The sequence below is a fragment of the Drosophila serrata genome, unplaced genomic scaffold (genome assembly GCF_035046125.1).
Source record: "Drosophila serrata isolate PLE 108 unplaced genomic scaffold, ASM3504612v1 contig_189, whole genome shotgun sequence".
NCBI classification, from domain to species: domain Eukaryota; kingdom Metazoa; phylum Arthropoda; class Insecta; order Diptera; family Drosophilidae; genus Drosophila; species Drosophila serrata.
The window spans coordinates 53346-77526 of NW_028257087.1; the positions used below are offsets into that span (position 1 = coordinate 53346).

Genomic DNA, 24181 nt, shown 5'->3' on the forward strand with positions numbered 1-24181 from the left:
AGCAAATTAGCAAATCTATATGGTAAGGGGAATCTTTTGGTTCCACTAACCTTGGACAGGCTCTCCATTGTATTTGACCACCAGCTCATGGGATCCCTCCTCGCGGGGATCGTACTTGACAGAGACAGTACCATCACGGTTGTCCTGAATCACGGGTTTGTCTATTTTACCGCTCGGCATTTTGACTTCAGCTGGAAAGTAGAAATAGTTTTTGGTTAGTTTTTATATTATTTTTAAAAGTTGTATTTGAAAATACAATGAAGAGTATATTGTTCCTATATCTCCTTAGGAATTTTGAAGTAATTAAATATAAATTAAGGAAAAGCGATTAGAAATATGGTGTGTTTGTGGGTACAAAAACTACAGCTACCCGGTATCCAAAGCATGATTAAATAATTTTATTTTTTTGTATACTCTTATTTATTGTAAACTTTGTAGAAACACTTCAATTTAACATGGTAGCAAAGGGAGCAGAAAAATGATGCTATGCCAATGTTGCAGAAACATGTTGCGCATGTTTGTTGAAGTTTGTTTTGAGTTACATTTTTAAAACAATAATCGAAATATGTATAATATACTAATACATTTTTAATTGTATATATATGTATATTTATCTTTCTACAGAAATTCACACCTTGTGATTAAATAATTTTTTAATTATTTTTGTGTAAGCTGTAAACCTAAGGAACTTTTGATAACAAACTTGATAGTTTCAAACTAATTTATGGTTAGCAATAAGCTATAATTCCCATATACCAAACTATGTGTACCAAGTATACAAAAAATATATATTTTATACCGAGTCCATCGAAGAAAAACTCTATTTTGGAGACTCATTTTTAATGGATGTGTTTTGTATACAGGGGAATTATGTCACGAAAAAAGCATTTTTCAAATCATTTGCGTGGGCGATCTGGATCGCCCAGAAGTTTTAAAAGAATCATAATTTCATTTTTATGTTCGAATTTGCGTGCCATTTTTTTATGAATATATTCCACAACCAAAAATCTATTTCTGTGTTGCCTCTGCACACAGATCTAAAAGATCGAAGAAACAACCGACGCAGCAGCAAAAAGTAAATTAATTGGAACAAATGTTATATGCCAGCAACGAAAGAATTCCAAAGACTTGAACAGGATATCGTATAACTATGGCGCACACTGTCACTGCCAATAAACTGATAAATTCATTTCGATATAAATATATTTCCATCGAATATTTCACAATATTTTCACACTATTTCCACGTACTTTTCCTCTGCTATGGAGACACACCCACAAATGTGTATATGTATATATATTTAAAGAGTTTGCTTGAGTATCCTTGCGTTTGTTGCTGATCCTTGGCTACACTTGGGAGCCGGATTTGAAAATCACTTCTCTACTGTACGAATGCTGTGCATCGACTGAGTGGCCAGTAATCTTGGGGCTTTCCAAAGAAATTTCCACCAACGCCTACAATTGCTTTTATACATTTTTCCCACGCCATCAAGCGCGACAGAGAGATGAAAACAACAGCATCTCATTCCTGAATCTCGCTGAGGTCAAATATAGGACATGGTTTTTATGTTCCTCCCCTATGTATTTCCTCTACATAATCACATAGGCACACATCTTCCCATCCCACCAAAATCAAAAACAAAACTCACTAAAAGTATATGACAAATGCATAAAAAATCTATTTATAAATTAATATATCTCTAGCAATATGCTGGAGAGATCTCTTAATATTGCACGTGTCTGAATTTATATTTAAATCTCGATATATATTTATATTCGGGAAGAATCTTCTTATATACTGCAGTAAATATTCGGATATATACAGTACATTCCAATGACTTTTTTGCTGTCAAAACATATACCGATCTAGGGGGATCATTAGTTAAAAAACATCAAGAAATCCTGCTAATTTATTTCAAATAAGATGGGCGAAATTAATTAGAATGCTACTCGGTAGATCGGTGGATGATATAGATTCTAGTGAATCACATTATTGGCCTTATAGTTATAGGGTTCATAATCGAAATTTATGATTCCATCATCGTTTAGTTATTTATGGTTCGTATATATTCGCAGTTAATTATAGACAGACAAGAGTCATATGCTGACACTCGTCGTAAATTTCGATTTTATTAAAAAATCATTTAATTTTCCCAAAATAAATAAATATACAATTTCGAAGAGTCCATCATAAATATGTGTGTTCAAAGCAACCGCTAAGCTTTCCAACGCTTAGCCCCTCATCGAATTAATATTCCCGCTTAGCTTTTTGATCCATCGAAAGAATTATTTAATGGGCATTTTCTGGGGCGAGACAAGATGATGCTTTCACAAAACAAAAACAAACCCGGTAAACACAGATAAATCAGGGAAGCGTGTCGCGTGCCCCGGACTGATGTTTAGAACAAGTCACTATATACACAGATATAGAGTAAACTAAAAAAAACACACCGACAAGACAATGCCTGGCGACGTGTCTTTGAAGAATCTGCCAAGTGAAGAATTTGCAAAATTTATAGCAAACTTATGGGCGGACCCACCGGGAGGAATCAATGCCAAATTTAGGACAATTAATTAATGGAGAAAATGGGGACATCTGAGTAAGGGGTTTGTAATCAAAGCCCATATAATTCAAACGATTCTAAAGATACATTTCCATCTCATAGAACAAGTTGCATTCAGCTGTTCCCTTTCCGTGAATTAAATGACATGTGGAAATGGGTAAAAATTCAAAGAGCTAAGCGAAATACATACATGTTCTAATGGAATTCTCTTTGGCAAATTAACGATCAAATATTGTGTCGAGTGCACGGGCATTTGATGGAAGCATAAAAAATACCCAAGAAATTGAACGTATTAAAAAATGGGGCTGCCAAGAGACAACTATATCCCACTAAGCATGAATATCTATCCCAGTGTCGTCCCCTTCGAAGAAAATATGATTATTTATGTTTGAACATTTGCTGCTGTCCGTCGATGTCCGTCCACCCCTCCTCTCTGTCCGCCGGACGATCCCCTTTGCTCTCGATCACCTGCCAACGCCGCCCATTGAAGCATGAGATACGGCAGCAGCAGCCGATGGGGATGGGAATGAAGATGGGTATGGGAATGGATGTGGGAATGGGTGTGGGAATGGACATGAGGGACGAGGACGACAACGACGAAGGCATCTTTGGCATCTAATGGACGCTGGCAATACAAATGAAAGATTTAATGACTCTCAGGCCCGGCCAGCGGATAGATGTAGTATGCTTTCGATATATCAGCGAAAGTTTTTTGCCATTCGCGCGTAGCAAATACAATTTCTACACAGGGCAGCAGGGAAATTAAAATAAATAAATAAATATAAATTACAGATGATCCCTGGCAAGTAAGATTTAACCTTTGAAGCCGTTTTATTGTTTAAAGGAAATTTGAAACCTTGTAACCTTAGAAAACAACTTCAATTAATGGAAATTTGTATCACAAATTCTTAAAAAGATTTCCTTAATAGCACACAAAGATCTTATCCAGAGACAGACTTACGTATATAGTTGTTTTTGAACTTATCCAGAACCAATTTGCTGACCGAAAGGCTTTAATTAGTTTGACAGCTAAATTCCTAGTTTAAAATTTTAGGGTAATACCAGCAAAAACATGCTTTGGATTATCAATGGGCTTTGGATTAAATTAATCAATAAGAGTCAATTTCTGCAGCATCCCCCATCTCATTAGGTAATAAAGATTGAATATTATTTGCTTATTTAAGAATGTTTAGCTTTTTATGGAACTTTTTAAAATAGTTTTCTAATAATAAGTAAATCAAGTAACTGGCAAAGTTTAAAGCAAAATCCAAATTACATTTGAAAATAGATCTCTAAGATGTTATAATTTTATAAAATCTATGGATGTTTGAGTATTTTTGTCAGTTATTAGGCTTGCCTAAATTATTCTTTTACTTTTGGAACAGATATCAAAATATAGTTCTTCCAAGATGATTTAATTTAATTCCCTTTGAATTAATATTCACTATGTTAAAATTGAGTAAAATTTGTATCATAAAACAATGTTTTAAATTATTTGACATTTTTTTGAGAATACATTGATTTATTAAAATCTATAATAAGTTTTCATGTAAGTAGTCACTACACTAAAATCAACCACGATTCTAGTCTATTTAAGTTTTATGGCAGAATATTCCCAATTGGTATTTGTTAATTAAAACTCATTCGTCTGAAATTAACTTTTATTTCAAATATTTATATATTTATTTTTCCTTTCTAAACCTACAAAATAAAATAACGATCTGACGGATTATTAAACTTACAAGAGTCAAAGTACTTTAGCTTCTACAAGTTTGTGGTAAATCTTATTTAGAAACCTATTCAGCTGAAATCCTTTCTTATTAAGGTCTCTGGTCAACATTGTGTAGTCCCTGTTGATCAGTGTAAACTATCATCATGGTGCATAGCTAACATAGCACACGCAGCCATTGAGAAATCGCAAGGAGAATAAGCCAAACGAATTTTACGCTTTGTTGCATTTTGTGATAATAAATCATAGAATATAATTTGCAGACAAATGGCTGCGCCCGAGGGTCCCCCATTTCATGGGGACTTTTGGGTAATAATTCAAAAATGGTGAAACCATTCCGTGAGTGCTCTCTGTGTGCCTGGTGTGTGGCCTGGTCAGGCGTGCCTGGCGCTACACCATTTCAATGCGAATCTCTGTATCTCTAAGAATATATGAATTTGGTGTCAGATTTGTCATTAGCACAAATGCAACCACACATTCTTGGGGGCTTGAGTCAGGAGGACAATTCGAGGATGGACGTCAGCTCGCTTTTGGCAAGCTGTCAAGTAATCAATGGGGTCTGATGATGATGATGGAGGAGATGATGGGACGTCTTCCAGAATTTACCTTGATGTGTTACTATGGCAAACGATGATTTGAAATTCAATGGCATAAAATCTGAACCATTTAATCCTTGATTCTCTGGTATAATCGTCTCATTGAAGTACACGCTAGTCCTTTCCACGTGATCGCGCTCCGAGACGGTCACCTTATAGTATTGCGGCCGGAAGAAGTACGAGTGATCGGCCCAGGTGGCTAGCGGTGCGGGTGGCTTTTCCGTCAACCAACTGAAGTGCATTTTTCCGCGTTACGATTTGATTTCAAAGTTCGGTATCGAAAATGTAGTAGGTAGGTAGGTTTTGAGGCGAGCGCGAGGTTTTTTTGGTTTTTGTGAAATAAAGACACTTAAAATTTATAACAATTTAATTACAAAACAACGAAACAAAAACTTCTATATTCGATTTTTTTGGCTTAGTTCAGGCAGCAAGGATATATGCAGTACAGAATTTCGATTGATTCAAGCCAATTTATTACATTATATCCTTGCTGAACGAATGCTCCAAGCCAAAAAATACTGAGAGATATGTATTTCGGAAATGAAATCGAATTCTGAATTTGGAAAATTATTATTGGTTTGTGGACCACTCACACTTGGGCAATCGACTAAGAATGATTATATAATCGGGCGCTACAATGCGAATGTGTCCTGCCAGAGAGATACAGAGAGTCCTTTCGATCGATTGCAACTTGCACTTGGGTATTATTATTATTGTTATTATTATTTTGGAGCTTAATTAATGTGTGTCGTGCGACGGTTTCAATTGTTTGCTCTGTGTGTGTCGTTTTATTATATTATTTAATTGCCAGCGACGTTCTTGTAGGTCCACGCGTCTCCACGTCCCGATTTCAAGTGAACATCGACAGTTCCAAATCGAAATTAAGGCCAAAATATGAAAGCACATCGGTTCCTACCACCAAGATGCGTCTGCTGCCGTGGCCCAAAAGCAGCGCAGCAGCAGCACACACACACTTGCACAAAGTCTGTTGGGATTTTCGAAAATATGGCCGACTTGCTGCTATAAACGCAGGAGGAGATGCCAGAACGAATGGACCAATGAACGACATATAAAAGATAAAAAGATAGAAAATTGGAAATATTGCTCTTCTGCCGTCGAATCTATGAATTTTGATGTGTGCGTCTCCCATATAGTACATATATATTTTATATAGACTCGCTTTAACATAAATTTCATCAGTGTTGGTTCTTTAACAGTTGCCATTTCGAAAAAAAAGAAGAAAAGATTCATAGAATCGAAAATATGAATATTCGAAACTCGAAAGGTGCAAATTCACGACCAGGGAGGAAGGTGGGGTCAAAAGTATATAGATGATCGTCAGGGAAATAAAATTTATTACTTATTGCAGCTCAGACGACACAGAATTTATTAATATTTTACCATTAAAATCGGCGGGGAAGCGTTTAAAAATAAAAATTGGCCAAACATATAGACAATTCCTATAATTCTATATATTTATATATTTTTTTTTAATATTTTATTGGCGTGAAGAACGCAGCGATTTGGCGGCTATAAAACCCATAGAATACAAATATAGTCTTGTTGGTATGCCGAAAATGTGTTAATCATTTCATTTCTATATCCGTGTATAATGTCGTATTAATCGAAGAGTCGTTAAAGTGGAAAAACATTCCTCTGCACGCTTTTATCCCATACTTATGTAATGGATTTTCCCTCTTTTCAGTATCATCTTTTTTCTTTTTGTCTCTCTTTTGGCAATGCAAAATCAATTTAGTTGCAATTTTTGTCGCATTGGAAAATGGAAAATGGCCAGGCCATGCAGATGGGCAGGGACACTACTGTCAAGCAATTGGCGAAAATCAATCAAAAATATTTTGTTGATCTTTCAGATGCGTCTATTTGGCAGCGATTATTGACTAATCAAAATTTACATATTTATGTGTGATTTCAATGGGTGATTTTTGTCTGAAAACAACAAAAATCAAACAAAAATTACTCACTTAAATTAATTAATTTAACAGTTTTAAGTAAAACAATTTTTAAGGAAATTGATTATAAAAACCATTAAATGAAATATTTATTTAATCGTTATAGATGCAGCTTATGATAGCCATCTCTGACTCATCGGTATCGTATCTATTTGATAAACATATAAATCATATGTTTATTCTGGGAAAATACCAACATTAACATTAATTTATTTTGGAAAAATGTTAACAATTTTAGAATACTAAACCACTGAACAAGTTTTAAGTTCTTTGATGCTGTAGGGCTTCTTTTTGTGCTTTAAAATTTTAATCCTAAAATAAAACTATATTTAGAAGCTTCCTACCGTTTCTAAGCAACTTTACCATTAGGAGAAAATATAACAAATTTTGCCTCTATATCCTTTTTGGGCATTCTTAAGCAATTTAACCAATGCTAAAGTAGTCCTTTGGACTACCTTCTTTTCCTAAACCAAATTAAGAAACCAAAATCTATTTTAGCAACTTTATAATCAGTATCTGTTGCTAATCTTTATCACCAATGTGCCTCTCGAGAAGTGAACTTTGTTTCTTCTTATCCCGAATCTTTAATATTTAAAGTAACATTGGTTTCAGAAGGATGCCACCACTATCTTATCAGTATTGGATAATTATCCAAGACAGCCTTTATTGGTAAAATATAACCAATTTTGGGTAGAACCTTTTCGGAATGCAAAGCAGCACAAGGGAAAAAAAAACCAAAATCAGCTTGAATCAAAGTTCCGTTCTTAAGTTTTAGTTCAAAGCAGATACCTCTTTAAGTAAGATCCCACAATTTCCGTTTTGGCCAAGAATATTTAACCCAAAGATACACAAACATGATATTTTCCAGTCAATAAATATTGTTAGTTTGCCAATTATAAACATTTTTTGCCCCTTTCATTTGATGGGCAATGAATAATCAATGCAACAAATGCGCTACCAATCTATGTCATTTGGCCAAAACGAATCATTTACAATAAACCATCTTCAAAGCAAATGGAGCGCGACAAAGAAAACCCAAAACCAAAACCAAAACCGAATAGATCCAATCCTCCCACAACGAGGCGTGGTCTCCGAGACCAAAATCTCCAACCAAAAAAATCAATGGGAAAAAGAAACCACCAAATGAAACGTGGCGCGGCTTGTGATCTTAATGATGACTCTTTGGCCCGGCTTCCGACGTCTTCCTCCGTCGGTCTAGCGGTCAAGCGCGCGAAAATGTTTGAAAATTGCATGGAAGCGTGAAAAATCGAACAAAAATATTTGCACACAACACAGGAGAGAGTGCAATTGCTGTTCATTGAGAGTGGAAAGCTCATTAATCATGCCGAAAATGTTCATTAAATTGCGGTGCAATCTATGTAGCTATTTGCAAACTCGTAAATCGATCAGCAATCCCCAAAAACATGGGCAAATAAATTTAGGTAATTACCCGCTCCCACCACAGTCAGGCAACAAATAATTTAATACCCAAATTACTTGCCACGAGTGGCCACAAGTGGCCAAGTCAATGAACGTGTCGGAATGGAAAACAAAAGGAAAATATTCCCACGACAAGAAAAGTGAGAGATGAAAAATATTTGTGGGCGATGAACTGCAGAGGATCAGAACAATACTAGAGACCTCCCAGAATGAGAAAGGCAGTCTAATTAAGTTGTCGCCTGTCAGCGTTTAGCCTGATAAGCCGTCATGTGGCTGTCTGCTCCTCCTGAAGATCCCAAGACAAGGAGGAGGAGGAGGTGGAGATCTTGGGTGCGTTGCCCACTTGTCCATGGGTGTCGTTGTCGTCTCACCCAAAAATGCGCCGCATTGCAAAAGCAGCATATACATATAGTTGGGATGTATTTATACTTTTGTATAAATTTCACAGATTTACGACAAACGAACAATATTTTCGCCTGACAATAGCCCACCTTTATTTATATTTTTTTCCCCCCAGAGAGATCTGCTCTGCACTAGAAGATTCTTCTGTAGATTATGCCTCAGCTTAAATGGCGCATAAATACTTTCTAGATTAAATAAACCACTCTGCATTTTGGCTTAATTAAAAGGCATGCACGACTAGGTGTCTCTCTTTCGCAAGTGATTAACTTTTCGTTCCGAGACATGACGACGTCGGCAAATATTATTAGTATAATATTATTATGCATATTTTCTTATTTATATTTTACAATGTACGTACCTGTAACGTTGCCTCCTGTTGTGGGTAATGGCAGTTTCTCAAATGCTACACTCCTGTACGTAGTCTCTGACTTTCCGTTGACAAGTTCGCTCTGAAAAGGGAGTATTTTATTATAATAAAGTTTATATTAATTTATTGTATATATAATATTTCCCAGAGCTACAATTCATGGTATATATTTAAATAGTTTTCTATACAAATAATTGTGTTTCTGCCTTTTAGATTTATGCCAAATATTAAAGGTAATATAAAACAAATAATTGCGTTTCTGCTTTCATTTAAGGTCTATGAGAAATATTTAAAGTAAATTTTATTGAAAATATTATGTTTTTAGATTTATAGGATTTTTGCCATTATTTGTTTACATTTTTATTAAATTTTATATAATTGAAATTGTTGCTTTTTACAAGGTGGTAAAAAACGAATTCTTAATTTCATTTTCTGACTAATTAATGCCTATTTTTACAACAAATCTATTTAAAAAAAATTACGTTTAGCTTTGAAAATATATATATTGTTTCCCTACAAGAAAACCCTTTTAAGAGAATTTTTAATTTTTAAAAAACTATTTTTTGAGACTTTAGTTTACCCTTTTCAATGGTTTAACTTATATTTTTGTTTTAAACCACTGTAGATATTATTATTATTTTTAATTAAATACCCTTTTTACTGTCTAATTTAGAACATAAATCCAATTCTAAAGACCAACTCACCTGCGTTGTCTGCTGTACCACCTTGGTCGTGTGCTCCTCGATGTATTCACTGTGCGAGTATTGTTCGATGCTTTCGACGGCCTGCGAGTATTGAAATTGAAAATGAATAATTCCGAAACTAATTTCGATTACAAGTTCGAAACAAATAAAACACACCGAAAAGAAACACACACACACTTCAATAATAATCATCAACAGATCATTGAGTGGCACTCTGGAGAATGGGAACAATGGCCGAAGGAACTCATTTACTTTGCACTTGCCAAGTGAGTTGTGAGGAACTAACATACATATGTACAACATATATCTAAGAAGGAGATCTGCTTATTATTAAGTCCAAAAGGCATCGAGTGATATGTGAGGGGAACTGTGAACTGGAAAAGTGTGAAACCAGCTAAGAAATTCTAACAGAGGAAGTGAAATTGATTGACGCGGACACACGATTGTGCAAAAGAATTTCCACAATTGCAGCTGTTACATAATGAAGGCAAAAATCAAATGATTATAAATATATATAATTGTATTAATACATATGTATATATACAATGTATGTTTTGCATATACGTATTGAAGAAATATCGAAATCATTTCGTGCCATACACTCGCCGTATCCGTGGCCAAAATCGAAAAAGTCAAAGATACAAATCGCTATAAAATATTTGAGCTATTAATAAGAAAGTGCGCCAATGGCTATGGCCGGCCAATCAATGGACCAGCAAGGAAAATTGAAAATTGCCACGAAAAGCGACAACTCAGATCCCTATATGATACAGGGAGATCCATCATTCGGATACACACACTTCTTCACTTTGCAATTGCAATTGCAATTGCAATTGCCTTTTCCTCTTGCACTTGCACTTCCAGGCACTAGAACTCACGTCAGGATCAACTATGACTAAGAGGCGGCGGTTAGTGTGCGACTAGCTCGGATCCGGCTAGAGACTGCCACTATAACTATAGTGTCGTTGTCGTCGTCGTCGTCGTAGTCGTTGGATGCCTCCTCCGTCTCTCTTTATGGGCTTCCTTCTTCCACACTGGCGTTGGCAGCTGAAATCAGCACACCACACTTTGCGCCATATTTTCATTGGTACATATTCGCAATTTCGCTTTCCCTATTTTAATTACTTGCGAATTTTCGTGCGATGGTCTTAGCTGAAAATGCATTTTCATATGCATCGCATATATTTGATTTTGTTGCAACCTGCCGAAAGCATCAGCAGCAGCAGCAGCAGCAGCAAAACCGCAGCAACTATAACAAAAACAGCGAGTACAACATGCTGAATCAGCGTGGGTTGTCATCAGGGGTTCACCTCCTGCTCCCCGGCCTCATTTTCCTACTAGGGGAATCATTTAGAAGATGCTCTATAAATTACAGTGGCGTAGACGATGGGGTGCTTTTCCCCCCTACTAAAAAGTCTGAGACTTGTGATTTTGATGGAAAATTAGGAAATTGTTTTGAAAATTCTAAAATAGTTCTTAAATGTTAAAAGAAAATTAAAGAAAGCAAAGTAAAAATCTTGTAAAACATACAAATCTTCTAAAGGATAAGAATCAGACTTGGATTTTAAGGTTCTAGAGAAAGATTCTCCTACTTCTATAATTTTTTATAATGCAAATCAAGTACAACAGCTTAAATACCTAGGTTTAAGTTAGGAGTTTAAGGAAAAAACAACCAGGAAGTGAACTGCAGAGGTTCCTTGTTTAATTTAGACCAAGATTGGGATCAAGATTTCATATAATATATATAAGAAATAGCAGCCAGACATATTGTGCAAGCTAATAATCTTAATATGCGTCGCGTATTTTACTCATTTTGTTTTTAGAACATTATTGCCTAAATTTAATTGAATTGTTTTTTGTAAAAACATAACATAAAGAGTAGCGAAAGCTAGTTTAAAACTTGATTAATTTTAAAGGTTTCCTAAGGACTATTAACCTGATAATGTATAGAAAAATATTCCTTAGTAAAAGAAAATATCTTTTGTATCAAGAAGTGTACAAAGTGTAGGGATCTAACCCTTTCATATCGAAAAGTCTCTGACGCTGCTATATTTACATCTATGGGGTCGTATCACATTCTGCTGATTTAATTATAAAAATGTGAAGCAATGTTTTAATTCTTCCGAAATGTCAACCACAAATGTGTGAATTTGTATAAACATATTGTTTGCCTAACATTAAATGTTGTTATTATTGGGCAAAGTTGAAACCACAAGCACACTGAAATAGAAAATGGATGAAATATCTCGCTTTTACGTGTGCAACAGATCACGTAGACAGCCATGGACAGGCCCCATAATAATGAAGTTGCTCATGTCCGGAAATATGAAATATATAGATAGAGAGATGCATACAACAAAGTTTTCTCTTCCCTTTTCCTTTTTTCGAAAATTGAAAAATGCGGATAGAAATTCATTTTTCAGCCGGCTAATTGTGCAAATCTGTTAAACATAAATTTCGTGCGAAAACAACAGACAACTCAATTAATCTTTGGGTTCACGACGATTCTTGGGCGAGCAGCACTCAGATTCGCAGCTGCAAGAGGCCAAAAAATATCTGTTTCAATATTTTTTTGGGCACTATGCCCGATACCGCTGACTCTCACTGCTTGAGATGGCAGTGAGGCGGGCATTGTTGGTGAGTTGCCTGATTCCGGCCCACTATTTATGACCCTCCATTACTCTGGGCTGTCAACATGAACATGGTTGCGTCATTCTACTTACAGGACGCAGAACCACAGCTGAAAGAGATGGTTTTTTAGGGCTAGTGCAAGGTAAAGGCTCTTCTACGTGGGGTTAGGAACAAATTGTTGTTAAATTAGCAATTATTCAGTGATTAATCAATTGTTTTTTCCCTCATGTCTCGAAGGTGTTAAGTGCGTTCGAATATCGGTGTTCAAATTACAATTAAATTACAGAAACACACACAGACATATGGGAACAACTTACACAGACATTGGGCTAAGAGCTTACAACAAAAGAAAGAAGCATTAAGAATAATTTGTTCATTAAATGCATAATGTAAAACAAAGCGCAATTTGCAATGTAGCATAGCAGAAATAATTTTTGAGAACGAAACAATTTGCATGCAATTAAAATTTGAACATTTCTCGTTTTAAAATTCTCTTTTGTTTGAGATTTCTTTGGTTTGTTTTTCTTAATTTTTTTGTTTGTTTGTTTATTCTTTTGTCATGTTTTACAATGTTTGCACTTAAATCGTATTCTTTCTTGTTTGCTTCCTTCTTGCTGAGCACTCTTAGTCCATGTTGTGAAAATTGTTTGCGTGTTTCTCCAATCAAGAAATTTACACAATGACTTATAAACAATTCGAGAAAGGGGACAGAACACAAACATCGAACAATGACAATGGACTTGACTAGAGAATATATAATGATAGATGTGGCTGAGCTCTCAACATGGCTTCATCCGTTCTTAAGTGACTAGAAAAACGTTTAACGTATGTATGTATATATAGATAAACATTAAAAATAATTGCTAATTTTCAACAATTGTTTCTAGACTAGATTTTTGGCTGTGTCTGTTTTTCATTTCTTTGGTTTTGTTCGAGGATTGAGGATGATTTCGAAAGTAAAAGGATGTAGTTCAGGCTACCTTGATGGAGAAGCTGCCATTGGGTATGTCCTTGCCACCGAACTTTACGTTGATGTCATAGTCTCCGGGATCATTCAGGGCGTACATGATATCGAAGAAGCCATCCTTCTCGATCACATCAATGTCCACAATTTCGCTATGAAGTCAAGAATATAATATATTATATTATAGGTAAGTTCATATGAGTACATAAATCGATTGAATAAATCAATATTTCTTGTCGTAATCTAGTTTCTACTTTGTTATTCTTACCTGCCCTCCTTGTTGGTGATCTTGCAGGTAACAGCTCCATCGCCTGCCTCGCGGGCATCCACCTTGAGGTGCGACTGACTGCCCGACGACTGGATCTTGGGCGCCTGCTCCACCAGCTTGCACTTCTTGGCCTCGCCGGTGGGGAATGCTTCGAGTTTGAAGGGTGAGCCCTCGATCTCCTTGTCGCCATACTTGATGCTGCACTGGTACGTTCCGCACTCGTCCGGCACAAAGGACACCACATATGTGCCCGTGGCCACTTCCTCCAAGCGTGGCTGCATTGGCTTACCCTTGGGATTCTTAATGGCCACATTGATGTCCGCCTGACCGGCTTGATTCGTATCAATCTCAAATTCGGCCGGTAGAGAGGCAGGTGTTTTCTTCTTCTCATTGACACCCTTAACCTTCACTTTGGTGGGTTCGGATTTGGGGAAAACGGTCATCACAAATGGACTGGAAAATGGGATTATTATAAATATGTAATGGGGATAAAATAATAATATAATAAATTTATTGGAAATATATTTAAATTTCTCTAACAATACCAATTTAACATCAATTAAAGTATTTTATTATTTCGAAATTGTAATTTGGAAGTCATTTGTGACTAAAATACGTCCACATGAGAGTCAATTTTTATGGCCAACAAAAGATTAATCTCTAAAAATATTTGTTTTCAAGTCTATAAATATTTAATGAAGTGAACAAAAATTCTTTAACCTTGGGATCGTTCCAAAAAAGTAGTTTATTAATAGAATTTGAAAAATGGGATGACGGTTCAATAAAACTTATCGAAAAAGCTCAGTATTATTATAGGGTTTCAATGTCTAAATCGAACTAAATGTAGAATTTTACTCACCTGCAAGGCACCTCGACCTCGGAGAACTTCACCTGACAGGTGAGCACGGAGCCCGCCTTGGGCGGCACATAGTGAACCGCATAAATGCTATTGCCCTTGTCCTCCACGCGCAGATTGTCCACGGGTATGCCCTCGGAATTGGTCAGCTTGACGGCGATGCGGCCAGGACCAGCCTCGCCCACATCCACATTGAAGTAGGTCGGCACGCTCTCACGCACCTGACCGTGCTCAATGCCCGGTCCGTAGACCTTCACCTTGCTGGGATCCACTGTCTCCTCGACGAGAACGCGGAACGGAGAGCCGGGTATGTGCTTGTCCGCAAACCGAATGGTAATGTCATACTCTCCCGGATCGGTGGCCAAGTAGTCCACATCGCAGCTACCATCGCGATTGTCCGTGCAGGTCATCTTAGCCTCCGAGGGTCCCTCAATGGCAAGCGAAAGGCCCCCATTGCCAGCTCCCTTGGTCTCCACGGTAAATTTGTTCTTCTGATTGGTCAGACCCTTCTCCAGACCCGGACCGTAGGCCTTGCAGCGTGCCGGATCGCAACCGCTCTTCACATTCACCACGAACGGAGAGCCCGGCACCGGGATGTTGTCGTACATCAGCTCGATGGTATGTCGGCCAGCTTCAAAGGGCGTGTACATGATGCGGAAGATATCATCCGTGGGTCCCTGGACAATCTTGCTGGGCAGGACATGGCCCATGGGATCGAAGATGGCGCAGGATAACTTCCCAGAGTCAATATTGCTGCCCACCTTGCTCATGTCCACCATAAAGTCCGTGGCGGCATTCATAATCACACCTGTAGAGGATTTCAAAGTTAGTAAGAGTCAACAAAAGATTTGGAAATAATGAACATCAAGGCAAAACATTAAACAAAATTTAAAATGCAATTAGAAATAAATGGTAAAGGCATATCATGTTACAAAAGTATTTAAGAAGTTATCGTTCAAGAGGTATTTTCCTGGGAGATCTTAAAGTTTGCAGAGTTTTCTTGCTTTTCTGTTGACTTTAATTTAAAGAGTAAGGGTATATTGTAGGATATACCCAACATCTCTGTCAATTAGTGATTCTTGGATTAATTAATATCAATAAACACAGGGCCAGGACAACAACAACGCAACAATAATGGACTAGCATGGCTATTGGCGGCGATTGCTGCAAGCAACCTTGGTCAGAGGTGGTGAGTAGAGCGCAGAAGAGGATTAGATTAGAGCTGGGCGGCAGCGGCAACACTCGGAACATGGTAATTGGCAAACTGGAACACTCCTCATAGCCTACCATGCGGCTGGATGCCGATGCCACTGACGCGGGTATTCTTCAGATTCGGTACGGGAACGATCAGCGGCTGGAATGGTGAACCGTTGATGTGACGCTCGTTGAATGTTATGTTAACACTATAGTCGCCCGCCTCTGTGGGCAGATAGGCCACGTTGCAGGTACCGTCTCCGTTGTCCCGGCAATTAATGGCCGCCTCACAGGGTCCCTCCACCGTCACACCGAGGCCACCTTGTCCTGCACCGCGGGTATCGATCATAAACTCCGCCGGCTGGCCAACTATGCCACGCTCCAGGCCAGGACCAAAGGCCTGAACCTTGTTCGAATCACTGCCCGTGAGGCACTGTAGCCGGAAGGGACGCGGTGTTATTGGGGTGCCACCGAAGCAGATGCTCAGCAGATACTCTCCCAGCTGGGTGGGCGTAAAGTTAACCAGAAATCCCTCTGCTGTGGGTATGATGTGAGCCTTCACTCGATTGCCCGACGGACTGGTGATGGTCACCGCCAGGTCCGCCTTGGGCAGACCGTGGGTGATGATCCGGAATTGCTGTAAACTGTTCAGGGGCGCGGCTTTTGTTTGGGTAAACGAAATGATGGTGACTTGGACTTAGACCATGACGCACTTAAGTTGGGCACTTCTATATATATATATCAGCTAAATCACATTGCCTAATCTAAGAATACTTACTTGGTTCCAGTCCATCCACCTTGATCTTGGACACATCCACCGTCTGCTCCACGACGACCTTCTGTCCCAGTGGAACCCTCTGGCCACCGTATGTCATCGTGGTGGTGTAGGCACCCTTGCTGGGTGGGATCACTTCCACCGAGTAGGTGTTGTCTTCGTTGTCAATGATCCGGCATGGCACCTCTACCTTGGTCTCCTCGTGAATGACCTTTACCTTCAGCTCTGCATCGCCAGCATCTCGGGCATCCACATTGAAGTGAGTGGGCACATTGGGTCGTACGCCGGGCTGCAGCCAGGGTCCAAATGCCTGCACCTTAGCCGCATCCACGGGAACGCCAACATAAACGCGATGCGGGGAATTTGGTGTGGAAACACCGCCATAGTTCACTAAAAAGTAGTCAGAAAAGGTTCGAAATTAATCATTAAGCTTAGTTATTTGTTATTTAGGGATCAAAACCCACCTTCAACGGTGTGTGGTACTCCCGAAGTGGGCGTATAGGTGACCTTCTTGGTGCCATCGGGATTGTTCTTGAGTTCCACAGGCAGCTTGGTGCCATAAACATCCTGAACGACCACATCCAACGGAGCATTGCCCGCCTTGCTGGTGTCCACACTGAAGCTAGTCGGCTGATTGATAGTCACGCCATTCTTTTCCAGTCCCGGGCCAGTGGCCTTGACCAGCTCCGGATGGAAATCGGTACGTGGCAGGATCTGGGCAATGAATGGAGACTTGGGGATATCCTCGTTGTCGCACAGAATGTGCACGGCATACTCTCCGACGGCAGTTGGATGATACTTGACAAGGGCAGAGCCATCGCCGTTGTCATGGCACTCAATCTCGGCCTGCGAAGGACCGGCCACGGTGAACCCGAGGGCGCCCGTCTCGCCATTGGTCTCCACCACAAAGGCAGCTGGGTATCCAATGACACCGCTGCTCAGTCCGGGTCCGTAGGCCACAATCGAGGACTCCTTCTTGGGGCCCACCTTCACCTCGAATGGCGACTTGGGCACTTCCTGACCGGCAAAGGTCACCATGATCACGTAGCGACCCTCCTTGGTGGGATAGTAGTGGCACTCGTACGTGTTTCCATCAACCTTCGATTGCATGACGTTCTGGTTCATGCCACCAGGACCAATGACGCGTACCTCGGGCACACCCTCGCCGGCTCCCTCGGTGTGGATCTTGAAGTCGGCATCGTCGCCGACGCGCACACCTGTGGCCTGGAGACCGCGACCGGAGGCGCGCACCTTTCGCGCATCCGACAGCGGAGCCACCTTTACTGGGAACGGACTGTTCGGAATGGGTGTGCCGGCATAGAAGACATTCACCGAATGCAGACCCTGCAGAGCTGTCACATACTCGCAGCGCCAAGTATCGTCCTCCAGCTGACGCACTTTGGCCGCCACCGAGGTCTTGTGGTTAGCAGGATCAATGATGATCACTTCGGGGACGCCGCGACCAGCATCCTTGGTGAGAATATCGAAAAAGGTTGGCTTCTTGATGGTCACGCCATTGGGCTGAATTCCAGGACCCGTCACCTTCACCTTGGAGGCATCGCCGGCATGTCCTTCGACTTTGACGGGGAACGGAGACTTGGGGATATCGCGGCCGGAGAACTTAACGGCCACCTTATGGGGTCCCTCGGCCTTGGGTATGTAGGAGACGGTGTAAGTCAAGTTTTTGTCATTGTTGAAACGAACATCGGCCTTCTCGATCTCTCCAGTGGGTCCTTGGATGTCCACATCCACATCACCTGGAGATTAGAATAGGTTTGGTTAGACTTTTATTTAAAGGGTAAGTATATAAATGCTCACCCTTGCCCGCCGAGAAGGTTTCCACGGTGAAGTTGGCTGGAGCTCCGACCACAGGACCAATGGGTTCAATGCCAGGACCATAGGCACGCACTCTGCGAAGGGAATAGCAAGGAAAATAAGTTAGGAAATATATTCAAAGGACTTTGAGAGAGTTGAGAGCTGTATAAAGCCAATATTCTTTTACAAAGAAACGACATTCGAAATTAATAAAACAGCATACCAGCCAGCAGCGGTTTTAATTTGGCTTCCAAAGGCTTTGCAGTAAAAGTATTGAATATTTACAAGATATTAAAGCATTCTAGAATGCTTTGTGGTTATTTACAAAATATAAAAGCATTTTAGGATGCTTTCTAGGTATTAACAAGATATGAAAGCATTCTTAAAATTCAATATTGTATCCAAAATGTTAAAATAAATTGAGTGGCGCCAAGCGGCAATTCGTAAAATTAATAAACAAAGCTCTTTTCTGCAGCATACTCTTTGGCGGTTTTTGATTATTTTCATCAATTAGTTTACTAGTTTGTTTATATATGGCAAAATAAGAGGCCTAACATATAGATTTTTTGAATATATTGATTTGAATGCTCTAAAAAATTAATTTGAAATATTATTACTTGTCTATAAATTAAGGAAAATGAATAAATAAGTGAAAAAAAAGTTTCTTTTATGAAAACAAGATCTTTTCAAAGTTAATTTTATACATTTTTAAATAGCAATAGTAATTTCAAATATTATATAAAATCTTCCCAATAAAACTATATATTCAAAACGTAGAATAAAACAATGAAACAAAAAATAATAATTGGTTGTAAATCAATGAATTGAATACAATGTTTTACTGACCAAAGAAATCTCTATTAATGTTAATCCTGGCTTTAATGGACTTATTTTTAATACCAATTATAGCCAAATATCAACTTTAACGGTCAGTTAAATTTCAAAATTAATTCTCAAACCGTAAAGTTGATTTTTTCAACTAAAGATCTGATCAGAGGAGAGAAGCATGTGATTCCAGCTCTTGGGGAGCGCGTTGCTGGCCAAGCAAAACAGCAAATTAAATACGGCGTTGTGTCGGCCAAGATGAATGCGTTTAGGGAGCGCTAATTGTGGCCAACAATAAAAGCCGCTAGCGGGCAGCGGAGCAATAGCAATACAAACAGGAAAGCGGCAAACAGCGGACAGCCTGTCAGGCGGCGTTGAAGTATCCATTAGATACGGATCGCTCTGGGGCTAGCCGGCAAACAGTAACCGAAACTCTGGTGGAACATTTAAATCATCCAATACCATAACATAAAGTAGCCGAAAAGCAAAAAACAAAAAATAACACAACACAGTCAGAGTCAGAGTCGATAAATTAAAAAAGCCGAGAAACAAGCGGCCAAGAACGTTGGCCAAAAACAAGAAAAGAAGTGGCCCTCACAAAAGACCAAAACAGAAACAAAACGGAAAAGAGGAGGCATGCCGAAACTTACCGCGGCGGAGGAATGCTGAGTTTTGCATTATTTTTTTTGTAAAATAAATATATATATTTATATATTGGGTTTATGTATACGGAGCGGATAGGGAAACAAGAACAATATCCAAAAAAATACATTAACAACGTAGGAAGAAATAATATATATTGAAAGATATATAAAGAAAGAGAGAGAGATTGGGAGAGAAGAAAGAGATATAGAGTCTGGATTAGAACCATTAAAAGTGCAGGACATACAAAGGACTAAAAAGAATTGAATTTGGAATATATACTTGAAAAGAAAGTACAACGCCTGGCTATAGATGGAAATAATGCAGACGAACTTCTTTAGCTCAAACTAAACCTGATTCTAGTCTGACTTCTAGTCTCTAAACAACTTTCAAAGTTATGGCAAAGATTTCCAAGAAATCAAGGAGTTTAGGTCTATCATAAAGCTCTATGACTTTCTTATACAAATCAGTAGAAAGGCTTAAGAATAACACAAAAGCCAAGAGTATTTTTAAGAATTTCATTCACTTGGGACTCTAATTAGTTAAGAATTAAGAAACCATTAGACAAATCAATTAATTCTATCAAAAAATTAAAGATTCTGATTCAGTTTCATTCTAAAAGAAGTTCGTCTGGAGATTCACAACATCACTCACCTGTTGGGATTCGTCTTGGGCCTCAGGGGAGCACCGGTCTTGAGCTTGGAGTTGGGATACTGCGACAGATAGGTCATCATGGACTGCTCATCCACATTGGGATTGACCAACTCCTCGGGTTTGATCAGCTGGCGCACATTGAGCCAGTCATCGGCCAGTCCCATGGCCTCGGAGGCATTCTGCACTGCATCCTTGGGATCCCACATCTCCCAATCGGGACAGAGACCAGGAGCACAGGCATCCACAAGGGCGCCCACTGCCTTGCCTGTGGTCCAGTCATTGGTGAAGTTATTGATGGGCAAATCGGGTATCTTGGCATGGATCCAGTTCAGTAGGCTGTCATAGAGGCAAGAGTGATTTATATTTTAGCACACAAACAGTAACTTTTGGTGGGTTCCTCTTACCGCTGCTTGGGCGTGTGTCCCGATCCGTTGAGCTGCTTCTCATCGTCGCCATCCCACATGGGCATCGATATCGAGTAGTGGAGAATCAGTGTCCATATCAGACCCAGTATCAGTTTCAGCTTGCAGTCCACAATGTCCGAGGAGTCTGCGGAGAAAGAAGATGGAGATGGATGATCGGTTTCGGATTACTTTGTTGGACTGTGGACAAAACCAGAACGTGGACCGTTACCGGTTCGTATACTTAATGTAGCTATTAATTGCCCTGACAGCAACTACAACTACTGCAGTGACTGCAATTGCAACTGTCACTGGCCACACTCCAAAGCTGCTGCTGCTGTTGCTGCTGCAAACTTGTTGCCATTCGACAAGCTGCCAATTATGGTCGGAGATGTCCGCTAACTGTTACAGCCACTTTGCCTGCTGGTCAAGTTCAGGGCTGACGCCGAGACTGAGGCTAAGATAATGCGCGCAATCAACTTGTCTTGCCGGTTTTCAGTCCGCCGCGCGACCTTAAACTTGGCCACAAAAGCCTGCGCTTCGAGCATCTTTTGTCATGCTAAAATGCCGCCGTTCCACGTCTTGGGTTTATTGAACCTCGCCAATCCAATCATTAATAGCGTAACACCGCAAGGTGAAAGGCGTGGACGTTGGTTCTACTGATTGACTATCGTCGGTTAGTCGCCACCTGGAAACCCTTGGCAAATGCATTTGGCATGCAGCACTCTCTGACTGAACCATGACGCGATTGGTATTCCACCTCCGCCAAGCGGGAAAGTTTGCCACAGGGAGACATATATGGCATACAAGCATTTGGCCCAGTTCTTAATACCACTTGAATTAAGTTTATTTGTGTTTTTTTATAAGCCATAAAGAGAATATTTTGGAACAATATGAATTTTACTTTAATGGGGGTTTAAGAGATTTGTGATAAGAAAATGTGTTAAAGTCTTTAATAATGATAATAATAATATATAAAAGAGGGTCTGAATGTTGATAGTTCTTTAAAAAAGATCATAGTGAGCCCTAAATCTGTCACTATTACTATTTTCACAAATGTAACTTTAATATGTCTTTGTGTGACTTTTCATAAATGATATCTTTTCAAGTGTTGTTTATTTAATTAATTTAACAAACAATTACAAGCCACAATTAAACCAAAGACCTATAATCTTAGTAAACTGCATATTTAGTACCTTTTAGAGTTCTCAAAAGTATACAAAATTGTGTTCCGTGTGGATCTTGGCCAAAGATTGTAACTGAATATGGCAAGTGACGACAGTCCCTGAACTGACGTACTACGTAAATGTTCTACATTTCTCTTTGTTTTTTAGCCCCAGAGGGCTTTCTTTCTAGTAGAACTGGGCTTTTTCTGTTGTTTCTCTTTCTTAACTCTTTTTACTTTTCAGTTTTCTTGGCCTGTTCAACGAGCCGTTAAACGATTGCTGATAGAGCCAGCTCTCTTACCCACTTACTACGCCCGCAACAGCAATAACCACTTTTTTATATATATAATTTTTTGTATTTTTTTTGCACAGAAATTTGCAAATGGCTTTGTTTTCTTGAGTTGTTGTCCACCGGTGGGAGACATAGTGAAACCGGCTGGGCGGGTTGGCCCCCTCCTAAAAGCCATCAAATTGCCGGTCATCCTCTGCTTTTGGCCATTTAAAATACTTTTACGGTCGACTGACGCCTTGACAAATGAATTAGCTGCCAATCTGTAAGCCCAGCCCGCTGACATATTTATGAAAAATGACTTCAAAGACAAACACTAGTTGCTGCCAAAGCTACACATAGCCAGCTCCATTGGCGCGTCGAAAGAAAGCCGCAATTAAAACGGCATTGAAGATGGCTAAATAAAATAAATAGCCAGAAATGATTTGGCTAATTAGGCAGCAGTCGGCATGCCAATCCACGAGCCTCTCTGCCAACAAACTGTCTTCTTGGCCAAAACTCCATTCCAACTGGATGTCTTTGAGTCTTTGTGGTGTGTAAACTGGTTGTCAACCTCGCCAAAAGTTTGTTTTTGGCACGGCAGCGCGAACAAGAAAATTTGCTGTAAATTATATAGAAATATGCTAATATCTGGAGGGGAGAGAAATCGGAGGAGAATGAAGAACGGAGCACGAGATGCCATAATACGAATATGTAATGCATATTAACCAGGGAGCTAGGCAAACTCCAACTTCAGCTCAAGCTCCAACTCCAACTCCGGTTCCAACTCCATCCATATGCATAAGTCTAAAGATCGTAGAGAACGAGTGGAAGAGTAGCTTCTCGGAAGTGGGAAATCTAATCCAAGTAGAACTCTTTGGTTACCATATGCATGATCAAACACAAATGTGATTGGGGTCAACGTAATTCAAGTATTCTTGGAATGCAGGAAAGGCAATTAATTATCCACTATAAAACACACAAATAGTACAATAATAAGTACCTATGAAACTTCAACTGTTGATAAATGATCAAATTAGGGACATTCCCTGTAACTAAATATTAATATAAATATTGCTAACCATATAAAAATGATCTCAATAAATAAACCAAGTTAAAAACCATCTTGGCATTTCGGAAACCAGCTAAAGATAACCCACAGAATTTGGGCAAGATAAGTTTATCTTTTGACAAAAAACATGAAATCACCTTTAAGACCTCTTATCTTCAAGTGATCTTGATATCTTTAACCAACAAGAAACCCAACAAAAAGCAGTTAATTACTAAAAATAATCATTGGAAAGTACTGGGAAAAGTATCTCTCGGATAAACAATCTATCACAATTTTGCTGTCATTGTCCACTGCAATCGGATATGTCCACCCAAAAAAAAAAAGAGGAAAACTAACTACTGAGTGAGCTCCAAGTGAGACCAACTACAGAAGCTCCAATCGGATCGTTTGGCCATGCCAAATGATGACTTGACATGATTTATGTGCAACGATTCTCGCCTCGTAGCGGCTTCAGAGTTATTATGATGTTAAGTGCAACGGCAGAAAAGTATTTAACATTCAGATAACAAGAATGCTGAGGCTGCTGCTGCTGCAGCTTCGATGCGGAGGCCACATAGACAGACATTAAAGCTGCCATCCGCTTCCAGTCAGAGTCACGGGTAACCGGCTTGGGTCTGGGTCACAGAGTCGCCAGACACGTTCTTGGAGCGCTCGGCACGCGCATACCACAGCCCCGGAGAGTTCGAGTTTGGAGTCGGAAAAGCAGCTGGTGCCAGCTTGTGTCTGGAAAGATTTTCCAAACGGAAAAACCAGTTTCCGTTCTCGGTCTGAGGCCAATCATCTATATAGAAGCGCCTAACTGTTGCGTGGCTAATTAAATTAGAGCCCGGGCAGGGCTAAGCTGCAAAAATCGTTGACACCGCTTGGCTTAGAAAGTTG

General features: G+C 39.4%; 1 protein-coding gene and 1 long non-coding RNA gene across 13 annotated transcripts in view; one reads left to right on the forward strand and one right to left on the reverse strand.

The window, feature by feature from the left end:
- The window catches only part of cher (filamin A protein cher), a 43880-nt gene that overhangs the window by 3073 nt on the left and 16626 nt on the right, over positions 1–24181 (reverse strand). For 3 of the 12 annotated variants that reach the window (XM_086829202.1, XM_086829201.1, XM_020957841.2), the window contains 13 exons: positions 20800–20944; positions 20396–20731; positions 19750–19764; positions 18278–18369; positions 16924–18216; positions 16463–16849; positions 15778–16344; positions 14494–15298; positions 13635–14087; positions 13383–13518; positions 9772–9852; positions 9059–9149; positions 51–191 (listed from right to left, as the gene is read on the reverse strand). In XM_086829202.1, coding sequence (XP_086685328.1) covers positions 51–191; positions 9059–9149; positions 9772–9852; positions 13383–13518; positions 13635–14087; positions 14494–15298; positions 15778–16344; positions 16463–16849; positions 16924–18216; positions 18278–18369; positions 19750–19764; positions 20396–20731; positions 20800–20944 — 4542 coding nt within the window. Of the gene's footprint in view, positions 1–50; positions 192–4898; positions 5237–5481; positions 5809–9058; positions 9150–9771; positions 9853–10571; positions 10808–13382; positions 13519–13634; positions 14088–14493; positions 15299–15777; positions 16345–16462; positions 16850–16923; positions 18217–18277; positions 18370–19749; positions 19765–20395; positions 20732–20799; positions 20945–24181 lie in introns of those variants that run through there. The other 9 variants (XM_020957840.2, XM_020957842.2, XM_020957845.2 and 6 more) reach the window with 7 other exon arrangements.
- LOC147644308 (uncharacterized) lies at positions 14403–15429 on the forward strand. The gene is made up of 2 exons (XR_015270808.1): positions 14403–14532; positions 14607–15429. It is a non-coding gene; the product is annotated as an uncharacterized LOC147644308 (long non-coding RNA).